The sequence below is a fragment of the Podarcis pityusensis genome (assembly GCF_964106645.2).
Source record: "Podarcis pityusensis genome assembly, chromosome: 1".
In the NCBI taxonomy this organism is placed as follows: domain Eukaryota; kingdom Metazoa; phylum Chordata; class Lepidosauria; order Squamata; family Lacertidae; genus Podarcis; species Podarcis pityusensis.
The window spans coordinates 57,743,569-57,770,603 of NC_138028.1; the positions used below are offsets into that span (position 1 = coordinate 57,743,569).

The following is a 27,035-nucleotide window of genomic DNA, read 5'->3' on the forward strand; positions in this document are numbered from 1 at the left end:
AGCTCCTCTAAGGACCCCATTTAATAAATGTGTGTGTACACACGACACAAATAAAATGGAAATGCAAAGAGGGGTTGTTGTTTTTAAGACTTACCAACAGTAGAGAATCGAATAGCGATTGGAGTTCTTTTGCCAATATGCTCAAATACCTTTGCTTTGCAATATCTGGTGATATCATGAGTCACTTCAAAATAGCCAAAAGCTCCTAAAAATATTTAAAATTGTTGCTTTTATTAAAAATTAAAGTTAAGTAGAAACAAACAAACCATCTAAATATCAAGGGCTTTGGTAATAATATCAGAAATGGCAGTGCAGTTTGGGAAGAATAAATATCTCTGTTTTGTATAATGTGGTGCTTTTCTGCTTTCTGGCGTACACCTTACCATATTTCCTTTTTGACCCTGAGACATTGTTATAGGACACAAAAGACCTTGAGTTTCCATAACAGACCCTTTACACACAGGCAGGAAATAGGGAATGTTTATTATTAATTTATTTACCTATCTTCTGGATTCTGGGGAGCTATGGGAAACAAGAAGGGTCATGTAAGGCATGATCCAAAAATTTTTTTTCAGGAAGCAGTGATTCTCCTTTTATGCCTAGACCAGGGGTCTGCAACCCGCGGCTCCGGAGCCGCATGTGGCTCTTTTACACCTTTGCCGCGGCTCCGGAGCGGATACTAGCGAGGGGAGGAGGCGCATTGTGCGCCCTGACACTCCCCACTGTGGCGGGCACTGTACTGGCTGTGACGTCGCATGGGGGCGGTGCGTGCGTTAGTCACGCACCGTCCCGACGTCACCTTCCCGCCCACCCGCCCGCTACATTGTAAGGGGCATGTACGCTGGTCACTGCATTGAAAGGGGGCATGTACGCTGGTCACTGTTTTGAAGGGGAGTGAAGAACACACACACACACAAAAGTAACTTGTTAATTTAACGTTTATTTCTATGAGGAGGAGTAATTCTGAGGGGTCAAACAAAGAAATAATAAAAAAGTGACAAAAAAGTTATTTTTATAATGACGAGTTTTGCGGCTCCCAGTTTTTTTTCCTTCGGAAACGGGTCCAAGTGGCTCTTTTTGTCTTAAAGGTTGCAGACCCCTGGCCTAGACCAAAGGACCTGAACAGCTGAAGGCAGAGCATCTGTGAATACGGGGGGGGGGGGTGTCTGCTTCTTACTAGAAAACTTTTGAGACAGTTCTTCCAGCTACAGTTCTTCCTTCCAGCTACAGTTCTTGGGGGCAGACAGTAGTCTAACAGCCTGATGGATCACAAGATGGCTCCTTTATTCAAAGTAAACAGGAACAGAATTGTATTTTTGAAGCAGTTCTGTCTAGCCTGGAACACCACAGATTTTGTGTTTAATTTGAATGAGGTTTTAAAACCAACACAACACAGCTAATGCTTTTTTTCTGCTTTAAAATTTGATACACTCTTTCATGTTGTGGTTTTATGACTGCTTTTAATGCCCTGTAAAAGGCAGTGGAGTCTTAGTTTTGGAAGAGATGAGTAGCTTTGATTTCAAAAAATCTCCTTTAGTCCTGAACATTGTTGCAGTGGTTAGTATTAATACCACTATTCTACCTTGGGTTTTAGCAGAACTTGAGAGTGAGGGCAAGTTCCCTCTTCCTTCGGCATTCAGTATCTACGTACAAAGTACAAGTACGCAAAGGAAAAGGTACAAAAACCAAGAAACTTTGATAAGCTGCTGATATATATATATATCACATCAGTTATGATTTCTTGTTATACCTGGACTAATTAACCCAATTAGCTTTATATTTCATTTATTCTTTTACCATCACCTTGTGATAACCATGTTGTAATTGCTTCAATTATTATGCTTTAATGCAAGATACTCTTTATTTTACAATCATTCCTTCATGGTTTCTAGTGAATAACACACCTAGGATACATTGATTTGAAATTATAGTACTGATTTGTATTATATGTTGCCGATCAAGTAACCATTTATTTTTTTGCTTTTTTCTGTTTACCCTTAGAAAGCAATAACCCTGTTTTAAGAATAGCATTGCTTCAGTTTCACAAGCTGCCTCAGAGCTAATAGTCTTCTTTAGCCCAAACACTTGCATTCACCTAATGGCATGTTTGATCTTTTCTTCCCCTTTCAGCACCATACCCCTATGCCAAACCACACTTTTAATACTTTTATCACACTTTTATCATGCAACCTAGAGGTCGCTGTTCCACAAATGCAGTTCTAAAGAAGCCTTGGGCACACTGAACTAATTAAGCATTTATAGTTATTGTACACCCCCCCCCCGACTCAGCAAGGGTGACTTGTGCTTACTTCTGTCTTTGGATTGCCTTTCTAAATTAGGTCCACATATGCAAAAGTGTGTTGTGCAAGATTTGTGTTTAATCAAAAATAGTAATAATCCTGAATTCAGCACCAAAAGATACAAAACTGATGGAAACACATTTTGTGAACTTCTATGCTTCCTTGTTCCTTCTGTACACAAAGTTATGTTCATAATATTCAATTCTCCACCTCTTCCTTTTAAAACAACAAGCAACTTCTAACACTGACCTGCTCCTTTGGCATGCACAACTCTCTCAGGAATCCTCTCTCGGTCAAAGTGTGCCATCTCATCTGTGAAAACCACATCCTGAACCAAAAGGGGGCCTCGTGGACCCACCGTCATGACATTTAACTTGTCTCCCACTGGGACACCAGCTCCGGTGGTCAAGGCATCTGGTTTCTAAATTCAAAAGAATATAAAAGAAAATTAGGACACCAAAAACTACACAGTGCTATTACGTTTTTCATGATTTAGTGAAAATGCTTATGGGTTAACTTGGCAGACGTATGGTGCTTCCTGACTACAGGGAGAATTGCTTCTGGCATTAAACAGTATTGTTTCATAACAGGAATTATTAGGAAAGGTAAAATTTGCATGTAATAATAATAATCTAAATGTTAAATGGCCAACAGATGTGTGAAGGAGGAAAATCATTTCAAAGAGTTCTGATTATTAAATTGATTTTCAAGCAGAAATAACTGAAAAGAGTAGCACCAATTGCACCTCCAAGCTTGAATGTCATCAGATTTAGAAAGTGTATTAAGCATTTAACAGATTACAGTGGTACCTCGGGTTAAGAACTGAATTCGTCCTGGAGGTCCGTTCTTAACCTGAAACTGTTCTTAACCTGAGGTACCACTTTAGATAATGGGGCCTCCCGCTGCTGCTGTGCCGCCGCCGTGCAATTTCTGTTCGCATCCTGAAACAAAGCTCTTAACCCGAGGTACTATTTCTGGGTTAGTGGAGTCTGTAACCTGAAGTGTCTGTAACCTGAAGCGTCTGTAACCTGAGGTACCACTGTATGTGAATACAGTGGTACCTCGGGTTACATCTGCTTCAGGTTACAGACTCCACTAACCCAGAAATATTACCTCGGGTTAAGAACTTTGCTTCAGGATGAGAACAGAAATCGTGCAGCGGTGGTGCAGCGGCAGAAGGCCCCATTAGCTAGAGTGGTGCTTCAGGTTAAGAACAGTTTCAGGTTAAGAACAGACCTCCAGAACAAATTAAGTTCTTAACCCGAGGTACCACTGTATTGCCTTAACAAAATGGACTCAGACATGAAAAGTAATTGAATTCCCAATATAAATCATGAACACTACGCTGCTATTAGGTCCATCCCTAAGGCTAAATCTTTTCATAAAACTGATTTCCAAAGAAATCAGGTCGAACCACCTATACCTTCTCATATTACAAAAATGTCATCTTTATAGGTAGAATATAACTAAGAATATCATCTTACGACAAACACTTAAAACAAATAAAATGCCCAAAATAGGGTTTCTAAAGCACTATCTTAAAGCCATCTTCTTCTGGCCCAAAACCTACGTTAATTTTGTTTAATAAACAGCTGTCTAACACACTAAACCTAATGGAAAAATGTAAGAAGTCCCGAATCATTCACCATAAAAAAATGCAAATTATGCAAGTACAGTACAATAATATAGAAAGTCTGGCATTCACAGCTGGCAAAGAGAACAGGTGGTTCAAAAGAGACTATCAGAGGTTTGGGGAGGTGGTTAATATAATGGAAGTCAGACACATGGAGGATAACAAGTGATGACACAAGCCTGACAACCAGGTGAATTATCTCAACCTTTGCCGATTAAATTAACAACAGTAACCTCGCATTAATTTTTAAGTGTCTCCCACAGCACCTACAGCTCCACCCGCTTGAGCACATTAGTCTTCTGGAATAACTACACAGGCGTGTTTTAGCACCCTGGCACCACCCATTCAGAGGATAAAAGGTGCCTTCGCTCCTTTACAGAGTATTTAAAAGGAAATTGTATTTTCAACTCTCAGTTGTTTTAATCATGCATTAAGAACTACACCTAGATTCTTGATCTTACGAATACAAATACTCATTCACCCTAAGGGCATTGAGTAAGGCATTTAGAAAAAGGTTATTTCTAGCTTATACTTAACTTTCTGTTAAGTATAATTGTACGCGTGTACTCATTGTCCAATATAATAAAGAGAAAACATTCTAGCACACCCAGCACTGCTAGTCTTGGGAAAATTGTAAGATGTGAAGAAACTTTAACAAATATGTCATTGTCATTAAGAAACGATTATTAAAATATGTACTGCAGTATTTAAATTTAGGTCTTAGTAGACCACAAGCTTAACATGAGTCAACAGTGTGATGCAGCAGTTAATGCTATTCTAGGCTACGTCAACAGAAGTACAGGGTCCCAATCAAGTTATAGTCCTGCTGTATTCTGCCTTGGTCAGGTCACACCTGAGTACTGTGTCCAGTACTGGGCATCACAATTTAAGAAGCTGGGTTGTGTGCAGAGAGCGGCATCCAAGATTATCAAGGGTCAGAAAACCAAGCCTTATACGAAATGGTTGAGGGAGCTGGTATGTTTAGCCTGGAATAGAAGAGACTGAAAGGAGGCATGATAGCCATCTTCAAATGTCCCATGGAAGATAGAGCCAGCTTTTTCACAGCTGATCCTGAGGCTAGGTCCCCAACCAATGGATTCAACTTACAAGAAGGGAGATTCCGACTAAACATTAGGAATAACTTTCTGACAATAAGAGCTGTTCAACACTGGAACAGATTCCCATGAGAGCTGATGGACTCTCCTTCCTTGGAGGTTTCTAAGCAGAGGTTGGATGCCTATCTATCATGAATGCTTCAGTTGAGATTCCTTTATTGCAGGGAGTTGAACTAGATGATCCTTGGGATCCCTTCCAACTACAATTCTAAGATTCTTTGAAATATTCGAGCCCCAAAAATTGATAAAAGAGTGTGCTAAAAGTTAAGAATTAGTAGTTGTAATTTTTAAAGACATGTTTGTTCCAAAAAGCAGCCACAGAAAAAATACACATGGAAATAGAAAAGCAATAACTGACCTCCTAGAAAGAAAAACTCAGAGCCAAACTATACATGATGCTGATTGTGACTTTGCAATTTATGTACACTTTTCAAAAACAAAAATATCGGGGGGGGGGGGGGTAGCATGGGAAGTTAACCTTTGTGTCCCTTGACCTCATCCTTTTGAAACTCACTTGTTTGAAGCTGCCATCTGCATTGGGAGGAAATCCTTCATTGGCACCAAACTCCCTCTCCCACTTGTCATGATCCAGATAATCATCACTCCCATGAAATAGCTACTACTATCTGAGCCCCATCATATGTATCTCTCATTGTAAGCTACTCTGGACAGGCTATGGCCGACAGGAGTTTCAGTCAATTCCCAAACGTATGGAGCAACGTATGGATGCTAGAAGTTAAGAATTGCTAGAAGTTAAGAATATGGATAAGTGAAGAATATGAATAAGAATTGCTAGAAGTTAAGAAGTTAAGAAACGGATGGAGCAACGTATTTTGGTCAGCCTGTCTTGAATGACAACTGCAGTCATGCCATAAAAACCGGTTGTGTGAAATCATGTATTCCTTATGTAAAACAGGACTATGGCTAAGGTCACATAAAACAAGGCAAGCAGCATTATGTGCTTCTGTGCAGTTTCATGCAGCATACCTTAAAAGGGTGCTGGTGTATCAAAGTAATGCTCTGTAGACTGGACAACACCTTTAGGATTAAGGGTAGATAACCCTTTCACATTTAATAAGCGCTTTCAAGGAAAACAGTAGAAGCACATTATTTGTTAGAATGTAATGAAATATTTGCAAGAACCTGGCTCAAATTTCAGATAGAAAGCAGTTTATACTTATCCACACATAGAAAGAAAATATGTTGCATTCACTGCAATCAGAAACCAGGGTCTGTTTCTTTAAAAGGAGCTAACAATTATAGAAACGTTACTCAGTCTAAACTGTCATGAAAATGTTTGCAGATCATCCAGATTCTAGTAGCCAAGAGTTACAAATAGCTACTTAGTTACACAGTGTTAAGTGACCTGGTTCTTGTTCTGCACCATCTGACATCTTTTTTCAATCTAAAAGAATTGTAGGTTCATTTGACAAATTCCTTTGTGTCACTTACTATAGTTTGAAGTGGAGAGGGTGGGGGGAATTGTAATAGCAAAATACATGAAGATGCAGGCAAGATGCCTGGAGAAGTTCATGCCACAACTTGCCCTCTTGATCTATGTCTGTATTGACTGGCAATGGCCAACTAGGAAACATTTGCCAACCTTATCGGGGTGTTTGTAAAGGCACCTTTCTTACAGCAGCATTTTCCAACGGTCCTGGAGAAAGCAGACATTTCCTTTTTTAAAAAAAACAACAACACTGTTGGAGCCTAGATATTTATGCAATTGGCGCTGACGTTTCCAGTCTGATCTTTAAAGGTGGATAAGTGTCATTCTGGATCTTTTCTCAGCCTGGTTTCAGGATAAGCTTTGAAACCGAGATTGTCTTGGCTCCTGGCATTTACCAGGAAACAAACAGGGAGAGTCTGATCCTGTTGATTATTCTGTACTCCACAGTGGTTCATTAGAGATATCATTAAGGGTACAGTGGTACCTCGGGTTACATACGCTTCAGGTTACAGACTCTGCTAACCCAGAAATATTACCTCGGGTTAAGAACTTTGCTTCAGGATGAGAACAGAAATCGTGCTCTGGTGGCGCGGTGGCAGCAGGAGGCCCCATTAGCTAAAGTGGTGCTTCAGGTTAAGAACGGACCTCCGGAACAAATTAAGTACGTAACCAGAGGTACCACTGTACAGTGAAGTTCCTCCAGTCATGTTACTGTGAGAGGTTGTTGAAGAGTTTCTGGTAATGAAGGCTGCCCAAGCTCCGAATGATTGTCAATTTATGTGAACTTATTATCCCCATGACATTGTGACCACTGTGAAATCGAAAAAGTTTTCTAATAAACAATATTTAGCTCTGTTGGGTATTCAAAGGAAAACCAACTTAAAGCATGTCACAAGATTTAGGCAAGAACAATATTGCTTGTTATACAGCAACTCATAACCAATTCACCCAATAGCTCTAAATTAGGTATGGCAAAGTTGGCAGAGAAACACATAACTTGTAACCCACACTCTGAAAAATAATCAGCACGGAGTCAAATGACAGCAATGCATTTTCTGCTTGCACAATGTTAGTGTTTGTGTGTACATCTTTGTGTGCTTGCAACAAACATACTTTTTGGATAGTACACATATGAGCTAACCCTTTCATCCATCTCTACCCCTTACTCTTTCTATCCATAACTGTTTAGGTTACCGGTGCTTTCTCTGGTGCTGTGAAAGAATATCAAGACAGAGAGAAATCGCTCAACCTCCAAACTATAGATCCTGATTTTAGCACTGGTGTAGCTGTAGTTGATTTTCCCATTTGTGATGCAGTTCTATAGACACAACAGGCAATGTAACTCTCCAACAGTTTGATTTCATCTCCAAAAGGCGCACTCCTCCATTGTGTCCCAAGACAGACAGATGGAAGCTCTTAACCAAATTCAGCTGTTCTCCATCAGAAGATGAGTTTACAGTCACGGTGTAAAAAAGTATTCGGACCAGAGTGGACTAATTTTAATCAATGTGATTTAATTTAGTGGTTTAAATAAGCAAGACAAAATTTAAATATCTAATTTAAATTAAGTTATCCATTTGCATGCATATCTTCTTTCGTTACTACAACAAATAAAACACAACTTTACACTGACATACTTAGAAGCATAATCCAAAATGTTTATTATATACTTTTTGCACTCCTAATTACATGGATGTAGGACTGCAACCTAAAATCCCGCACACACTTACCTGCAAGTCAGTGCTGTTGAACTTGGTGGAACTTACTTTTGAACACTAACACATGCATGCATGCATAGTATACTATACTATACGATAAGTCCAATGGAAAACAACAGGAGCAGCTAACATGGAAGCAGGTGTGAAATATGAACAGCAGTAGAGCATGGCTGGCAGAAAGGTGCTCATCATATACAAAACAGCTGAACGAAATAATGCAAAATGTGGTTTCCAAGGACTTTGGGGTCAGGGTATGCAGAGCCAAACCCAGGGTCCATTTTGGAAGACTGCCTGTTTCCCCAAAATGAAAGTAGCAGAATTCAAAGAGTGTCATAGCAAGTCAGATTACATTCCATGACAGAAGCCTGCTTACTGCTAGCCGCAGTGTTGGTTTGAGGGGAAAGCTGCTCCCCTTGGTTACATTCCTGCTGAAAGCCAGGAGGAGATTGTCCCTACATTAAAGACTACCAGTAGATAATAGGTGCCTTTCTGAGATGATGAAGGATATGCATGATACATTTCAATTCAGTACACACATACTATCACTCAAGATAGAAACGTAAGTTATCTTTAAATGCCTTTTCACTCTATTACAACACACCCAAACTAAAAGAGCTTAAAAACAGACAATAACAACATATAGAACCTTGAACATGAAACCCCACCACTGGAAAGTTGCTCTTGCTTTTGGACCAATGAGTCAACTTAGACTCAGAGCATCAAAATGCCCTAGCACATGAGGCCACTTAATTGAAGTTAAGCAGGTTTGAGTCTGGTTAGTGTCTGGACAGCTGACTGCTTGTGAACTGTATGTATTCTGCACTGCATTCATGACAGAAGAAAGGTGGGTTATGTAAAATGGGGAACAGTGCTATACAGTGCACTCCATTGTTTTCAATGGAGCTTATGCCAAATAAGTATTTACAGCTTAAAGTTGATCTAATTTCTATCCCTTCATACACTCTCATCTACATTTGTAGAGTTTCTTAAAAAGCAAAAGTGACATGCCCTGACGCTCGTGTGGATCAGACGAAGGATTCATCTGTATCTACTCTCTGACCAGTTACTGTAGTCTTCAGCAACAATGAGTCAATAATGGGTTAGTCTGCAAAACAGTAACTAAGAGGCCAGGGCTACAACTTCATTACAGAAACAGAAATTGTAAAAACAGTATTTGAAGCTGTTTGCATCTAAATTAATGACTTATGTTTTACTGCATTTTTAATATTTTGTTGGGAGGTGCCCAGAGTGCCTGGGACAACCCAGTCAGATGGATGGCATATTATTATTATTGCCTTGATACCTTCTATCACATTGTCTAATTTCAAACAAGCTTCAAATTCATGGTTTGAAGAATCACTGTTTATTTTTATTTCATAAAATTTACATACTACTTGATTGGGGGCAGGGCGGGAATCTCTCAAAGCAATTATAGAACTGTGACATTTGACATATCCTATTCTTCTCCACTGCCTACATGTCCATTTCTTTTTTTTAGCACCAACCATAGTTCACCACAATATCATATATATATATATATATATATAGTTAGCCTTCACCCTCCAAGTCAGAATTAGAAATTATGGCTTAAAATTGGCTTCTGATCCAAATATGGAGAATGAAGGCTAACCATAATTTGCCAATCTGGGCAGCAGCTTATGGATAGCACTAAAGAGAATACTGAAACTGTAAACAAGAACAGAAAGATAAGCATGCAAATCCAAATCATGGTCCAAGTTGAACCACAGGATCCAACTATCAGAATTATTAACTAGCTCCAGTTAGTTTCCATCATGTTTTGCAACAAAATTATTAACCAGCCCAGTACATTTCAGTGCTACTTCATAACAAGAACATATGGTTGTGAAACCTGTTTCAAAGGTCCCTTTCGATGTCTTCTTGTATAGTGGTACCTCGGGTTACAGATGCTTCAGGTTACAGACCCTTCAGGTTACAGACCCTTCAGGTTACAGACTCCGCTAACCCAGAAATAGTACCTCAGGTTAAGAACTTTGCTTCAGGATGAGAACAGAAATTGCGCGGCAGCAGCGGGAGGCCCCATTAGTTAAGTGGTAGCTCAGGTTAAGAACAGTTTCAGGTTAAGAATGGACCTCCAGAACGAATTAAGTTCTTAACCCAAGGTACCACTGTATGCCTCCTTCTGGCAACTCCTGCAGCCCAGCTGGTGCCAAATGTATTGTTTGCTTTTCTCCTTTGGACCACACAATTGAGGCTGAAAGTGGGGTCTTATTATTTGGGCAGCCTAGGACTTCCATATATACTGCCCAGGCTTGCATCCTGGAAAGCTCACTTCAGTGCTGCCAATGCAGCAAAAACAATGTGGGAGGGAAGGAGGCAGCAGTTAGACACAGCAGGCGCTGTAACTCTTCAGAGGTGTGACTTTACCCCTGAAGGTGCACTGTTCCATTGTCTCCCGAGATGCCAGCAACTCACCACTTCACTAACCTCTCATTGCTTGTAGCCCCCTGAGCTCAGTTACTTTTTCTTTGTGCCATTTCATATTGATTCCTGTACAAATCACTGGCATTCCCTCTTATTTCTTTTGAGACTACTGCCACTGATTGTGTCTCCATTTTCTACTGCCTTTCCTATTGTTGGCCAGATAAGTTAGGAAACTATGTAATCAGCACACATTCACACATTGGCATTAACAACTGCTATTGATCTCAGTGAGGGAATTAAGTATGTTCTTAAGCTCCTTCCATCGAAATCAAAGGAGCAGGGGAAGTGCTTCACTTTGGGTGGGTTGTATACCTGGTCTTGTACTTTAGTACCTCTCTATCTAAAATGGCACACTAAACAACTTGCTATATTTGACTCTGTATCTCTAATTGCAAATGAGTATATTACTCTCCCTGATAGAAATAACATAGTAAGATAGGTTTCTCGCAAGTTCAACTTCCATAATGATTAAACCTTGCAGCATTATTGCAGTTCTTGATAACACTTTGCGAACTGCTCCACCCTTTAGCAATGGAAATCTTTTTGGCAGACAGCTGGTGCTGCGTGCCATGATAAACAAACCAATCCCAACCTCCAGAGATTATGGATGTTAAATTTTGTTTTTGCAGCAAAAGCAGCACAGGAACACAGCCCAAAGGGCAACAGTATCATTTTCTTATCCGATCGTCGATCCATGATGCAAACAGAAATCCTTGGCTAGGAGCATTTCAAGCTTGCACTTTTGTCACCCTTTGCACAACCTACTTAGCAGCGCCCCTTCCAAAGTGCAATGTTGCACAAGAGGGACAGAAAGCAACGCTGGACAAGAGCTCCTCCGCCGCCCCTACTTTTGGAGAGGGGATTCGGGGCAAACAATGCTGGCATATGGCATTGCAACACTACAGAGCGGCGAAAGCTACGCCTGCCATAATGTCAGAGCCACAGAAGTCCCATACCCTTCAACATTGCTCGCACACCCCCGCCGCCTCTCAGAACGTGGTCGCGCCCGCCAAACAGCCCGCTGAATGCAGACCCGATACGTAGCGACCGAGCGCGGGGTGGAACGTGCCAATGGCTTTATGAGGGGTGGGTGTCCCTTCTGTACCTGCGAGCCCCGCAGATCTTGCCAGCGCTTCATCTGCTCCGCTGCATTGTCTCGGCAGCCCGCCATTTTGTGCCACTTGGGCGAGACCCCTGCTGCGACGCGCGACGACTTTCGGCACCGACGAGCTCCTGTGAGGGAGGCGAGTTTCTGCTGAGGAGCGCGATTCACAAACACACACACACACCCGCGACCAGCAAGTACAAGCCTCCCGGTCCACCTCCGAGGCGGCAGAGAATCCGAGAACGAAAGCAAACCCGAGGCACGCCAACTGCCTTCAGCATAGCCCCGCCTTTCTCAGTCCCGATTGGCTAGAAGGTTTCTTCACCGAAGCCCCTCTCGAATGCTTATTGGGAGTCGGGCGAGTTAGAGGCGGGGAAAACATGCCGAAAAGCAAGAGCTTGCGAGGAGGAGGAGTCACGAAGGGTAAAGGGTGTGAAGAGAAAAGTGGTTTGGCAAAGGGCTCTGAGGAGCCCGCAGGGGAAAGCTGGAAGCGGGATACAGGGCGGAAAAGGGGGGCGGGAAGGCTTATAGGGTTGAAGAGGAGAAACGGCAGCAAAACATCTTGTTCCTCTTGCCCATGTGTACTCTTAAAAGAAACAAAAGCAATTATCCCTTTGCTCATTGAGGGGAAATTGCGAGTAGACGTGTCTGGAATTGCAGCTTTACAGTTTTCAATTCACACTTAAGGATCAAAGGCTGCCAAGGTCAGCACAAGGTTATGGATAAGCCTGCAGCAATCTCCCTTTGGAGAGAGGATGCATGGCGGAACCCAAGAGAGAAGAGCTCATCTCTGGGAGGCTCGCTGGAACAATCCTCCCTCCCACCCCAGGCTCCTTCAAGAAAGCAAAAGGAGGACGTGGCTGCTCTTTGCAGAAAAGCCCTCGTCTTCTGCAGACTTCGACCCCCTGTCCCACTCCCCTCTCGGTGTGGAGCGAGAGATGCTCCAAACGTAGCATAGGAAACAAAGGACGCCGACTAACACAGACTAAGTCAGAACCGTGGGGGCTACCCTTTCCTTTTCGAAATTAAAAATATGTGTAAGAAGCTTGTGCAGTGTGACATAACCCTTTGTTTCTTCAAGCTCGCACAGCCACCCACCCCAAACTGCTTTTCTCATCTACACAGTGAAAAGAAACACTGTCTCTATCTTCCTATCCATGGGTTAAAAAGTCTAGCTTTCTGTTGCAACTAGCTGCACAAAGGTTGCATTGTGCAAAGAACATGAACAGATGGCAGAGAAAAGCCTTTTTAGCATATAAGCAGTGAAGAATAATAATATAAAAAAGCCATGTAAGCCCACTTAATTTGTAGTTTTAAGCCTAAAACAGCAGGAGCAAAAACTAAAGATGCAAGGGTCTGTTTTTCTGTGGTTTACTGTCCCCTCAGAGAGCTGCTTGACCTTTGTAGTGAATATGTAACCTAGGAACCTGTGGCAGGGGGCGGAAATGTCCTGTCTTTTGTACCATACAATCATGGTAAGGGTAAAGGGATCTCTGACCATTAGGTCCAGTCGTGACCGACTCTGGGGTTGCGGCGCTCATCTCGCTTTATTGGCCAAGGGAGCCGGCGTACAGCTTCCAGGTCATGTGGCCAGCATGACTAAGCCACCTCCGGCGAACTGCTAGGTTGGCAGGAGCAGGGACCGAGCAACGGAAGCTCACCCCGTCACGGGGATTCGAACCTCCAACCTTCTGATCAGCAAGTCCTAGGCTCTGTGGTTTAACCCACAGCGCCACCCGCATTCCCACAATAATGGTACACACGTCCTATAGGGAGAAAAATAATGAGCAGGCGTAAATAGATGATAACTTGACAAAAACACCCAGAATGCCACAATAATTCCTTCTTGACATCAACAAGCAAATGTAATTCTATACTTTCATTAGTGGCATATTACTAGCAGCCAGAAGTTTAGTTTTCTGTCAGAAAGTATGTCAGGGTGAAATTGGTTTCATGGCTTATTTTGTATGTAGCATAAAACACTCCTTATCCAGAGTATAAGATGGCTAATTAATACACCTAATACTTTTAACTCTAGTAGGTGGAGCTAATCTCTTCTTGCTTGGAAAACTAATTAAGAAAAATTATTATTATAGCCTGTCTCTATTTGCATAACACTGGTTATTCTTGAAGCACATATTCTTATATCACTGTGTACACCGAGCTAAACATGCAATCATAAGTCAAGAACTTTCCACTGCTATGCAGAAACTCTTCCCTGCCGCCCTTTGCATGGTTGCCAGATTCAGTTCATGATTAACTGTGTTAGATGTTGTCAGCATCGCCCTAGAGCCAGTGCACCAACTGGACTCTTGCACCTCAACCCCGACTGGGCTAGGCGAGCTGGGTAGCACCGCCAGAGACCTCCTTCTCCCAGGAAACGGTCACAGTGCTGTGGACTCACAGCTTAGAGCTGAGAGCACCGGATTCACTGTCTCAATAATACAGTCGTTGCGCAGCAGAGTTTTGCAGAGTCTTGCAGAGTATAAACCACTCGGAGAGCAGCTCTGTAAAATATCTTCCTTTTATTCTATAACTACAACTATGATACAAAGCTATATACAGAGCTGAATACTCTAAGCATAAATCAATGCTACACCGAGAGTCTGCAGCTGCTCTTAGCAGCAATCTTATCTCTAGGATCTCTAACACTCTCACTCTCTCCGATACACTGACTGACTGACTCTCTCTCACACACACTGATATGTTGCTGGGCAGAATAAGTAGATAGGCAGGACACGCCTCCTCTTCTCTGGAGAGTCAGCAGAGACCATCAGGAGATGATCAGGAGATTCTTGGGTATGGGAGGGGTGAAATCTCCTCATCCTCCCCCATTTCATCCGACCATTTCAAGAATCTTTAACATAACTGCAATTTACACACACACTCCAAAAGTTGTTCTTTGCTTACAACCTTGGTTAACATATCTGCAGGTATCTCTTTTCCCGGCATATAACACACTTTTACAAAACCATTTTGAATAAGCAGCTTCTAGAAAAATCTTCACACACATTTCTTCCTCTCAAATGCAAATTGACATTTCTAATTAGGCAGATTTGAACAAACCACTTTTCAGAACTCAAATACACGCTTTCCTTCAAATATCAGGTAAGGAAATAAATAAAGCGTTTTGTGCTACTACTCTCAGCACACTTCATGCTAGGTTTGAAAACCCCACCAGAGTTGCTCGTGACCGCAGTCTTTGCAAACTCTTCAGAAAACCTTTTCGGTGGTACACCCTTGGTTGTTCTCTCGGACCTGCGCAGAACTCTTTGATCCTCTTGTTCTGGTGCTTCCTCCTCTTTAGGAGAATGGGGAGCTAAAGTATATGAAGCTGCTAAGTCTGAGTCAGCGTCAGACTCACCTGAGGCTTTTGTGCTCTGATAATCTGTGCCATCATCTGGAACTACATTGGCATCAGGATTATCACCACCAACAACACTTGCCTCCCTCTTAACTTTCTTTGCCCCTTTTGCACCATCATCACAAATGGGATGATACTGAAAAACGCCAACTTTGTCCCATTGTGGATTGTCATCAATACTCCTGGTCAACCTTATGGTTTTCGTGTCTGTGATCAGAACACGATAAGACCCTTTCTCATATCCTAGGAAAACACCATGTTCTCCACGCTTGCTCAGTTTGTCACCCTGCGAGGTGTGCACCCAAACCTCCAAACCAAAAATTTTAAAATGCTTTACACATGGCTTTCTTCCGTGAAGCATCTCATATGGGGTGCAATTTACACTAGACTGGTACCTCCTGTTATACACGTGACAGAAAAACGAAAGAGCTTCGGCCCAAAAGGGATTGGGCAGCCCCGAATCATGTAACAGCGTTCTGATTCCTTGCTGCAGGGTCTGGTTTACTCTCTCACATAAACCATTCTGCCAGGGTGATCTGGGCGTGGCCGTCCTATGTTCAATGCCCTGTTCAGAAAGAAAACTCTCAAACTCTTCTGAACAAAACTCTCCACCCCTGTCTGTGAAGAGAAAACGTACATTCTCATTATGTACATTTCTGAGCCATTTACAAAACTGGCGAAACTTGGTAAAGGCTTCAGACTTTTTCTGCAGCATATAGATCCAAACATATTTTGAATAGGAGTCTATCAGAACCATGAAAAACCTTGAATTGCCTCTAGAGAGCGCTAGAGGCCCCACTAAGTCTGCATGAATGACTTCATATGGTTTCTTGGCCTCTCTCCCAGACTCTGTACCTTTGGGAGCTTGTCTTGCCTTACTCTCAGCACAAGAAACACATTTCATGTGGTAGGGACATTCTTTCAACTTCATACCCTGAACCATATCAGGCATTTTTGCCACAGCCTGGAAATTCAAATGACCATAAACGCGATGGTAATAATGAATACATTGGTCATGCAACTTCTCATTCTTATCTACAGTTAAATTGCAACACTTTTTCTCAGTAGCTTCTGCAGTGCCTGTACCTGAAACAAAAGGCAATTGGTACAATCCATTTACACATTTTGCATACAGAATGAGCTTGCCATCTCTAAGAATTTCACAGCGAGATTTAGCAAACACCACCTTAAACCCTTGACGATCAAGCTGGGAAACACTCAACAAATTGTCCTGAATATCAGGCGCATACAGGACATTCTTAATAGTTGCATTCAGGCTCTTTAAGAACACAGTTCCCTGAGCCATACTCGTGAGAACTGTCCCATCTGCTTGATGAATTTCTTTCTCTTGCTTCTCAAGCTGAACAAAGAGATTCTTATCTTTGGCCACGTGGTTTGAACAGCCAGAGTCGACCACGAAGAAACTCCGCCCACGTTGACTGGAACAGCGAGAGATCAAGGCCTTTGAAGTAGCAGGTGCATGGGGATTTCGTCCTCCTCCCCTCTGCCTCTGAAGTTTCCCTTCTTCTTTGAAGACTTCTTACACTGGAAACTCAAATGGCCTTGTGATCCACACGAAAAGCACCGCTTCAATTTCAAAGCTTTAACAGCAGCAGTTTCACTTTCACTTTCCCCTGCTGAAGACTCAGGCACATTTTCAAGCATATTTTTAACAGCACAGTCCCGGCTTTCTCTAACAGCCTGTCTGCGATCCCACTCATTCAAGAGCACGCTAGACACATAATCTTCTGTTAGCCGGTCAGAAGGCATTGTGGAAATCTGGGCAGCTACTCCATCATAAGACTCATCTAGGCTATTGATCATCAGCATTGCAAACACAGCCTCTGAAATAGCAAGGTCTCGCTGAACAAGGTCCTGTCTGAGATGCTTTAATTGAGATAGATGGCTAGGCAAATCACCACCTTTCTCCAACTGCAGCCTGCACAGCTTCTTAAAGAAAATCACACTGGAACCAGCATTTTGCCTCAGATGCATATCTCTCAACTTATGCCAAACAGCTTGTGCAGTCTCTTGACCCTCTAAGTTCACCAGCAAGTGGTCTGAAACACACAAAACAATTGTCCCTCGGGCTTTCATATCTGCAGCATGCCACTCAGCCCAATCATCATCATCCTTATCTGGAGGGTCATCTTCTATCGTGTGAAATAGCTTCTCCCTCTGTAAAAGCGCTTCCATCTTTACTTGCCAAACTGCATAGGTTTCAGGCGTGAGGAGAGGAAAGGACAGAGCCATCTGGCCAGAATGTGCACAGGCCATGTCTGCTATTACTTAGAGCAAGACACTTCCCTCGTGCAACACAGATAAAGCCTTGACTCCTTCAGCCACTCTCTCTCCCACTCAGAGCGCAATTAACAGGCAAACAGGGATGCTATCTTCTTCCTTTGGCAGTCAGCAACATACCTCCATAAATCAAGCAGCAGCAACAGCGGCAGCGGCAGCTTGAACACTCTGCTCCAAAACAGCTCTGCTTCTGGGCACCGCAAATCAGTCCAGCATGCAGCATCCGTTCCACCGTCCGGCAATCAGCAACAGAAACCTCTGGCGACTGGGACGCCTGGGATGACTGGAACAACGCCAGGTCAGACGACTGGAACAACGACTGGGCCCATAACCGATGTCAGCATCGCCCTAGAGCCAGTGCACCAACTGGACTCTTGCACCTCAACCGCGACTGGGCTAGGCGAGCTGGGTAGCACCGCCAGAGACCTCCTTCTCCCAGGAAACGGTCACAGTGCTGTGGACTCACAGCTTAGAGCTGAGAGCACCGGATTCACTGTCTCAATAATACAGTCGTTGCGCAGCAGAGTTTTGCAGAGTCTTGCAGAGTATAAACCACTCGGAGAGCAGCTCTGTAAAATATCTTCCTTTTATTCTATAACTACAACTATGATACAAAGCTATATACAGAGCTGAATATTCTAAGCATAAATCAATGCTACACTGAGAGTCTGCAGCTGCTCTTAGCAGCAATCTTATCTCTAGGATCTCTAACACTCTCACTCTCTCCGATACACTGACTGACTGACTCTCTCTCACACACACTGATATGTTGCTGGGCAGAATAAGTAGATAGGCAGGACACGCCTCCTCTTCTCTGGAGAGTCAGCAGAGACCATCAGGAGATGATCAGGAGATTCTTGGGTATGGGAGGGGTGAAATCTCCTCAGATGTATGTAATACAGGATTTGGATGCATTTTTCATCTATTTTGTGTTGGGGAGCATCACTTTATACAGGTTTGAAGTGCAGTCAAATGGCCACCTGGATACACATGTGCCTCACTAAATCTGCACCTAGGTTTGTATGTATCGAATGAATTATTCATGTGCAGCAGCATCCAGTGCCACCCTGGCGGCTTCTTGGATCTGTACTCTTTTGCTCATGCTCAGCACCATTCACTGCAGATTTATATATACGGAAGAAGAGGATTGCATGGGCTAACTAAAGACGTTTTGGCATGATGGTTTTGTAGTGCTAGACTTACTAATACCTACCAAAATAGAAATATGATGATCTCACAGTGAAGTACTTAACTATGTATGTATGTAGGTAGGTATGTATGTATGTATATATATAGAGAGAGAGAGATGTATGCCAGCACATTAACAAAGGTCTCTAAGTGAAATACAATAAATAACAAAACAATTTTAATACCTGCTAGACATAACACACAAAGCAACAAACAAAATTAATCACACACTGCCAGAGTAGACACTGGTATCTTTTTAATGCTCTTTTCACTACTGGCAATTTTAGAGAAAGCCTTTTCAGATGTTTCCACACTGTATTTGTAATAAAACATACTTTAAGCTTACCATGTGAACCTCCCTCCAATTTATTAAAAGTTCACCCCAACCTCTCACCTCTCTCAAAACACCCATGTGTGCACTGTACTGGCACCACTGCCCTTCGTTGCCTTCACACTGTTCTGGTAAGTGGCAGCGATGCGACTGTCAGAAGGGTGTGTCCACATCCATGCTGCACTGCACTGGCTGCTCCTGGTGTGAGTGAAAGAGACTAGCAAGAATCCAGAGAGTTACTGACACTCCTGCAAGAGGCTAGCCTAATAACATTTCTGAATTTTATCACATCATATACAACACATACCACTTTGAAATTTCAACAGCATTTTGCTACTTATTTGCTTTAAAACATTCCTATCCTGCCTTTCCCCAGAGTCTATAGAGTGTAACAGAAATTAAAACCATACTACGCACACTCATGAAGAAAAACAAGGCAGTAATACTATACCCAATCCAACAGAATTTAGACTTCCTTGGTATTGCACTGCTAAGCTCCTTTTGGCTCAAAGGAAAATTCCACCGGTCTTTGTATTCTGACCAACTGTGAGGTGTATTTAACACTTAAACAGACTAATTTAAAGAGCATGATCATGATTTCGCTCATGCATTTGTAGAAACTCAAAATACCTGATGTTAAGAGTGTTGGACTAAGAGCGTTGGAACCCTGGGAGACCAGGGTTCAAATCCCTGCCCAGTCATGAAACTCACTGAGTGACTTTCCCTATAGCAGCGGGTATGAATATAAATCTGGATAACGATATAAAATTAAGTAACTATAAATCTAGCCATAAGTTATTTTAATAATAACCTTTATGCAACTGACATCAACCAATATAAACACCCATAACTGCATTCATATTCTTTTAATGGAATCTATCACAAGTCACAAATATTTTATCCAACTGCATATTGTATACGTATCTAATATGTACATAATTTATGACTGCAGTATTCTGTTAACTATAATAGGAGGCTAAATGTAGCCAACAGCTATTTATGGCAACTCACCAGGAGCTTGATAAATCACCTAGTTTTCCTGCCTGGTTGTGATTAGGAAAAAAACAGGATGTGACCAACCACATCATGTGACCACTATACCATATCATGGTATAGTGTCTACCACAGACACTAACCAATTTCTCATAAACAACTGTAGATCAGAGTATACCTCATTAGATGTATGTAATCCAAAACTGACAGACACATACACACATTCAGGGGTTGGCAATAGAGGGGAGTCAATGGGAAACAAAATTAAAAAGAACAGACATATCTCAAAAAGCAATTGACAAGAAAATATTGTTGATAACACACATATCCTGGTGTCAGCAAACTAATGTACCATTGCTAACAATCTGTAATCTGAAGCAAGTGGAACTGAATATCATGTTGTCTGCTTTCAAGTTTGGTAAATCACAAACTATGCACATTTGCTCAGGTCCTAACAACCTCTGAACTAGTAAATCATATGTAAGTAACTTTGTGTCCCAACCCACCTTCTTCAATATACTGCTGAAACAACATTTTTGAATTTATAGCATAAATCATGTCAACACTTCTAAAAGTAAACAGGCAGCGCATGAATGTTACATGGGCAAGAATGGGCACGCCTGGAAGAAGCGGACCATTTGGATCCCTTCCAGTCGGGATTCAGGCCTCATCATGGGACTGAAACTGCCTTGGTCGCACTGGTTGATGATCTCCAGCGGGCTAGGGACAAAGGTGAGAGCTGTTTCCTAGTTCTGCTGGATCTTTCAGCGGCGTTTGATACCATCGACCATAACATCCTTCTGGACCGTCTTGAGGGGCTGGGAGCTGGGGGCACTGTTATACAGTGGTTCCGCTCCTTCCTCCTGGGCTGTGTTCAGAAAGTGGTGGTGGGGGATGAGTGTTCAGACCCCTGGGCCCTCACTTGTGGGGTGCCTCAGGGTTCTGTCCTCTCCCCCATGCTTTTCAACATCTACATGAAGCCGCTGGGAGAGATCATCAGGGGATTTGGGCTGGGTGTTCATCAGTATGCGGATGATACCCAGCTCTACCTCTCTTTCAAATCAGAACCAGTGAAGGCAGTGAAGGTCCTGTGTGAGTGCCTGGAGGCGGTTGGAGGTTGGATGGCGGCTAACAGATTGAGGTTGAATCCTGACAAGACAGAAGTACTGTTTTTGGGGGACAGGAGGCGGGCAGGTGTGGAGGATTCCCTGGTCCTGAATGGGGTAACTGTGCCCCTGAAGGACCAGGTGTGCAGCCTGGGAGTCATTTTGGACTCACAGCTGTCCATGGAGGCACAGGTCAAATCTGTGTCCAGGGCAGCTGTTTTCCAGCTCCATCTGGTACGCAGGCTGAGACCCTATCTGCCTGCGGACTACCTCGCCAGAGTGGTGCATGCTCTGGTTATCTCCCGCTTGGATTACTGCAATGCGCTCTACGTGGGGCTACCTTTGAAGGTGACCCGGAAACTACAGCTAATCCAGAACGCGGCAGCTAGACTGGTGACTGGGAGCGGCCGCAGAGACCACATAACACCGGTCTTGAAAGACCTACATTGGCTCCCAGTACGTTTCCGAGCACAATTCAAAGTGTTGGTGCTGACCTTTAAAGCCCTAAACGGCCTTGGTCCAGTATATCTGAAGGAACGTCTCCACCCCCATCGTTCTATCCGGACACTGAGGTCCAGCACCGAGGGCCTTCTGGCGGTTCCCTCACTGCGAGAAGCCAAGTTACAGGGAACCAGGCAGAGGGCCTTCTCAGTAGTGGCGCCTTCCCTGTGGAACACCCTCCCACCAGATGTCAAAGAGAACAACAACTACCAGGCTTTTAGAAGACATCTGAAGGCAGCCCTGTTTCGGGAAGCTTTTAATGTTTGATGTATTATAGTATTTTAATATTCTTTTGGAAGCCGCCCAGAGTGGCCGGGGAAGCCCAGCCAGATGGGCGGGGTATAAATAATAAATTATTATTATTATTATTATTATTATTATTATTATTATTATTATAGTAACTAGCACTTAACTGATTGTATGTGGGGTTTTGTTTTAGTTCTGTTTTAAAAAAAGAATTGTGTGTTTTACAGTGGTAATATTAAGGCCTAATGAGCCTCTGCTAGTGTTTTGCTCCCATGTCATGGAACATCGTCCAACAGAGATCCAGCAGGTACCCTTGACTTTCAGGCTTCTCTTGAACAGCTTTTTATGCCGACAGTCCTTAATGGCTCTTTAATTTTCAGATTTTTGATTAGCCAATCACTTTATTTTTTTTAATTGTATTTCATGTTTTAATGTTGTGCATTGCCCTGATGTTTTACGATATGGCGACACAGAAATACTTTTATAAACATATGTGTGTGTGTGTGTGTATTGTATTGTATTGTATTCTAACACTGATAAAAACAGTATTTATTGATCAGTTACAATATACAGGTTCTGCCCATTTTGCTTCTTTAGGTGAAGATTAATTAGGAACTGTTGAAGAGACATCGCTCCCCAACTGACCTTTATCATGCTATATTATCTTTTGATACCCCCTTAATTCGGTTGATTATTGTACTTATATCCTACTCTTCCATTTGGGAGCGCAGAGCAGCTTGCATGTGAGCCCCAGTGGTCTTATCCTGCCCCAGTCTTCACCATACTTGGGTAGTTTCCACACTATTTAGCTGTTTTGAAGTGTTTTGCCTTGGGCTACTGTTTTGGGGACAGACACCTGCCCTGACTAGGCAAAACTAATTATGTGTTTCTTTGCCTCCTGCCCATATCACCTTTGCTTGGATAATGAAAAGATACCTTTAGGGCTGTCTAATCCAACACCCATGAACAGCCATTTACAACTTGTTCTAGGCATGAACTGTTTTAGACAAAAACATAAGGGGAGAGAAAGTTTCATAAGATTTCTTTTGCCACTTAGGGTTGATATTGGAAAGTGCTTTCTAGGTGGATGCAGCAAAAGCACCTATAATGCATGAATTCTGTATTCTCTCAGCTTGCTGCAACCTGCCCAGGCCCCACAGCTTGGGATAGGCCAACAAACCCCAGCTTTTTAAAGAGCACAGGGGTCTTTAGTAGGAAGGAGGTTTTATATATATATATATATATATATATATATATATATAATGTTGCTAATTTGTGCAATAAAATATGTAATTATCTGCAGCTGTGGGTAATAACAGGTTTTGAAGTAAGTTTGGGTTTTTAAATAAGATTTTGAGAAAGCTTTTTGTGATACAGTAAGATAAAAGAAGCTAATTTAGATTAAAAAAAGAGAAAGGAAAAAGCAGAGTCTTCTCTCAAAGGAAGCTCTTAACCCTTAACATTACAGACCTCATATTTACTTTCAGACTTATTAACTGAAGGAGAGAAGCGGGCTGTGATTTCTGCTTTCAAAGCAGGCACTGGCACCAACTTCAAACCGCGAACTACATGAGATGAACTCTCCACATTCGGTTGTCAGAGGAAGGGAATATCTACTCTTGATTTACATACCACCCAGTTATCTTACCTGAGATGATTCATCTAACAGGGCAGGTGCTTCTCTGATTCCATACGTAATAACATTTAACTGAATTCAGAGGGACCCTCCTGTTTTCACTACTCTTGCTAACAAGTCTGTACATTAAAAAACAGCCTTGCCAATAAAACTAGATGAGAGTGGATAAAATGGAACTAAATCCAGATTTGAGGGTGAGTTCAAACGGCCAAGTTTATGATGTAAAAGTACCATTGTGTTAGTTGTTATTCCTAGCTGCCCACGTGGCAGGTGTCTCTAGGAGGGTCTTTACCGCCTTGAGCTGGTTCACCAGCTATACCACCTCTTTAATTAACTAGAGCCAAAAAAATTTTGTGCATTTTCAAACTTGTTGTCTGCTCCCCAGAGTAAGTTTTCTAAATCTCTCACAAGTGAAAATACACTCTTTTCAGTGGCACTGAACACGAAGTTCAATAGACTTTGAAAGCTGTGTTAATTAATAAGCTGCTTATACAATCAAGTCCAATTGATTGCTGCCATCTTTGTCACAGGAAATACACAGGACATTATTACACGGAGAAGAAAACAAAAAGAAAGTCACTCATCACCCTAATTTTTAACAACTACTAATCTCTGTCCTCCACTTTTACCTGTACCGTGTCTATTTCCAGCAGATAAACATCAGTAGTGATATCAATTAAGCAGCTCAGGTGCAGTCTCAACTGATATATTTTTTTGGGGGGGGGGAGATGCACCAAATGATATACCAAATGGCTAGTGACGTGTTGATCTAAATTGCTTACAGCTATTCTTTATAGCTTACAGCTGTAGCTCCATGTAGTGCATATTCCAGTTATCTTCTGTAGGGTTATTTGTGTATGTCTCTGAATAAGATTCTGCTCCTTATTCTTGGAACTACCTCCTAGTTTGCATTAATGAAGAGCATTAAATATAAAAGATACTGAAGCATTTTCTCTACAGAGGGATGAAGAAACACTAAGTAAACAATACAAAGTTTTGAGTGCTCACTTGAAGGTGTGGTTGCTTCTTAACACTGCCCAACCTTTTGCACGGTTTGCAGATCTGACCTACATTCTACAGAAAGGTTTCACACATGAGCTGTTATCAAAGCACTGTAAAAATGTGTTATAGCTATATAACCACAACCATTTTTCTGGATTAAATACAGTGATAAACAGCAAGCTTGTGCATGCTTTAAAATTAAAAAAGGGGGAAAACATTATGACTGTGTTTCCAAATCCCAGAATAGGACTATGTTCCCCCCAAAAGAGAGTTTATCATTTTTGAGGGATAACAGAAGTGGTGCTATTGATAAAGGGGTGGATATTTCAGGACAGGCATCTAACTGCAAAACTATAGAAGATGTCTGGGTCACGTTTTAGCAGAGAGAGATATTTTTTACCAATTGCAACTTCAGACAGGAGTGGGGAGAACAGTGCATATTTCCCTTTTTTATACAGCCGCTAAATGGTACAAGAAACTTGTCCCTTGCACCAGGATGTCCTTTGACAACAGTGTAGCTGTTGCCTCTACACAAACATAGCAAGGTTAGCCTCCTCTGAAGAATACATACATACCAATTCATTACATGAGAACCAGCTACTGCATTCCAGGCAGTCTATGAGTCTAATATATCTAGGGTTCTTCACATAAAAACAGGGATTTCAAAAATTAATTGCCAAGACTCTTTTGCTTGTTTTCATTGCTGTTGGAAAGCATTAAGTATTTCACAGATGTAAATGACTGGTTCTCAACTAATCCATGTTTCATTTTAGGTCAGTGAATGAAATGCATTTTCTGTGGGAAATGTATCAAGATAATCCACCAAGCAGCTCGGTATCTGAAAGACCTGTGGTGCTGAACTGCTTAACTTTATCTCACTAGCTAATTAAGAGAGCTCATGAGTCATTATATCAATCAATACCTTGTCTAGGTGCGGCTATTTCTTTTGTAACATCCTCCAACACAATCAGATACGTACTTGGAACTAGGACACATGGGTAATTTGTGTATTCTGCATTAGGGAAGAGCTGCTGCAGCAATTCAGTCTTGTTTGATAGGATGAAGGTGCATAACTACTTGGCAATGACAGGAGAGGGAGGAAGTCTTTATAAGTGATTTTTCATTAAAAAATCTATTTATATGTAGCTCATCTTTGCAAATGAATGAACCGTATGCAGAATGATAAGCAAGCAAGGTGTATGAATTTGAGGTGAGTTACTCAGGATAATATCTCACTGGGTACTGCAGTCCAGTCCATGACTGGCTGCTGCTTTGAACCCAAGCTTGCTGAAGCTGTGAGGGGAGAAACAAAAGACCCTCCTGGGTGTACTCCCTTCACTTAAGCTTTCCAGGTGAAAATATGTGTCAATAAATCATATTTCTAAGACACTCCAGACTCCGCTGTGCCTTGATTTTCCAGTGGAAACCAACTAGGCACCTAAAACCGCCTGGAATCTGGCTTCTACTTGGCAGAGAATGGGGTGGCAGGCAACACTACGCTTTCAAACTAGAAGCTTTACCAAAATAAAGTATATTTTCTTTTCTTTACTTTCTCCCAACTTCTAAGATGCCTAGGAGTCTTTAAGAGAACTAGGGACAGTTACAGCTTATCAACTCTCCCCATAGCTAGGAAATTACTAGTCAGCCAAAATCTCCAAACCTCCAAAAGGCATTTCTGCTTGCTGGATGGAAGTATCACCCTTCTCCTCCCTCTGTTCTGAAGGTTCTCCTGACCTTCTTAAGCAGATTTGGGAAGGTTGAGGGAGTGGGGAGAGAAAAGAAGGACAAGTCCTATTTCTGGTTGCACCAGTTTCCGCTAGAGCCGTGATTTTCAAACTTTTTTCTCTGGGCCACACTTTCAGAATAAAAATTTGCTCACACCACACTGAATTTTTTATTGGCAAGAAATACATTGGAAAACAAAAAGAAACAACTCCTAGCAGTGCTAATATAGAATGCAACTACTTTATAATATGATTGTGGGGCATCGAGGAAGTATAAAACAATGCAGCTACATAATAACATGATTCATTCCCAAAATATAATTACAAACATGAGCATATGTGGCAATATAAGGCAAGGAATCTTATTGGACCTACCAGTAAATCTGCTCTTAAGATACAGCAGATATCCCAATGTTAGTGGACAATGATAGCATCTGCTTGAGAAAGCTGCCATCCCACACAATTATTGGTAAGTCATACAGTCATGTGAACGGTTATGCAATCTCATATCAACATATATCATTCTGGTTTCATTTTAAGAGTTTCAGTTGGCTGTCACCAGAGAATACTTAAATGCTTCATCAGATTAGACCTCAAGGCAACAATATGTTCGTTGCTGCAAGAATGTACATACAAGATGTACAAGCTACATAAAAAGATATGTTTATATTTATTAGCTCTCAACATTGCATTGTTTTGTTACTTTAAAAAGATTTATACCCTGCTTTTCTTACAAAATGTACGACAAGTGAAGGAGCACTTTAAGTGACCTTGACACCAGTTATTGTGGAGAAAAGTGGTAAGAGCTTATTTATTACTTATTAAATTCATAGCTTTCCTCCCAAAGTTATGCAGATTT

General features: G+C 41.9%; 1 protein-coding gene and 1 long non-coding RNA gene across 3 annotated transcripts in view; one reads left to right on the top strand and one right to left on the bottom strand.

Moving 5' to 3' along the window:
- Positions 1-27,035, bottom strand: part of LOC308464256 (catalase) — a 48,219-nt gene that overhangs the window by 10,441 nt on the left and 10,743 nt on the right. The window contains exons 1-3 of one of the 2 annotated variants that reach the window (XM_080983434.1): positions 11,785-12,000; positions 2,550-2,721; positions 95-205 (exon numbers count right to left, since the gene is read on the bottom strand). In XM_080983434.1, the coding sequence (XP_080839560.1) occupies positions 95-205; positions 2,550-2,721; positions 11,785-11,850 (349 nt within the window). In that variant the 5' untranslated portion in view covers positions 11,851-12,000. Of the gene's footprint in view, positions 1-94; positions 206-2,549; positions 2,722-11,784; positions 12,001-27,035 lie in introns of those variants that run through there. The other variant, XM_080983433.1, reaches the window with a different exon arrangement.
- Positions 12,077-24,143, top strand: LOC308464952. Its single transcript, XR_013980199.1, has 4 exons — positions 12,077-12,207; positions 22,042-22,121; positions 23,302-23,488; positions 23,981-24,143. It is a non-coding gene; the product is annotated as an uncharacterized lncRNA (long non-coding RNA).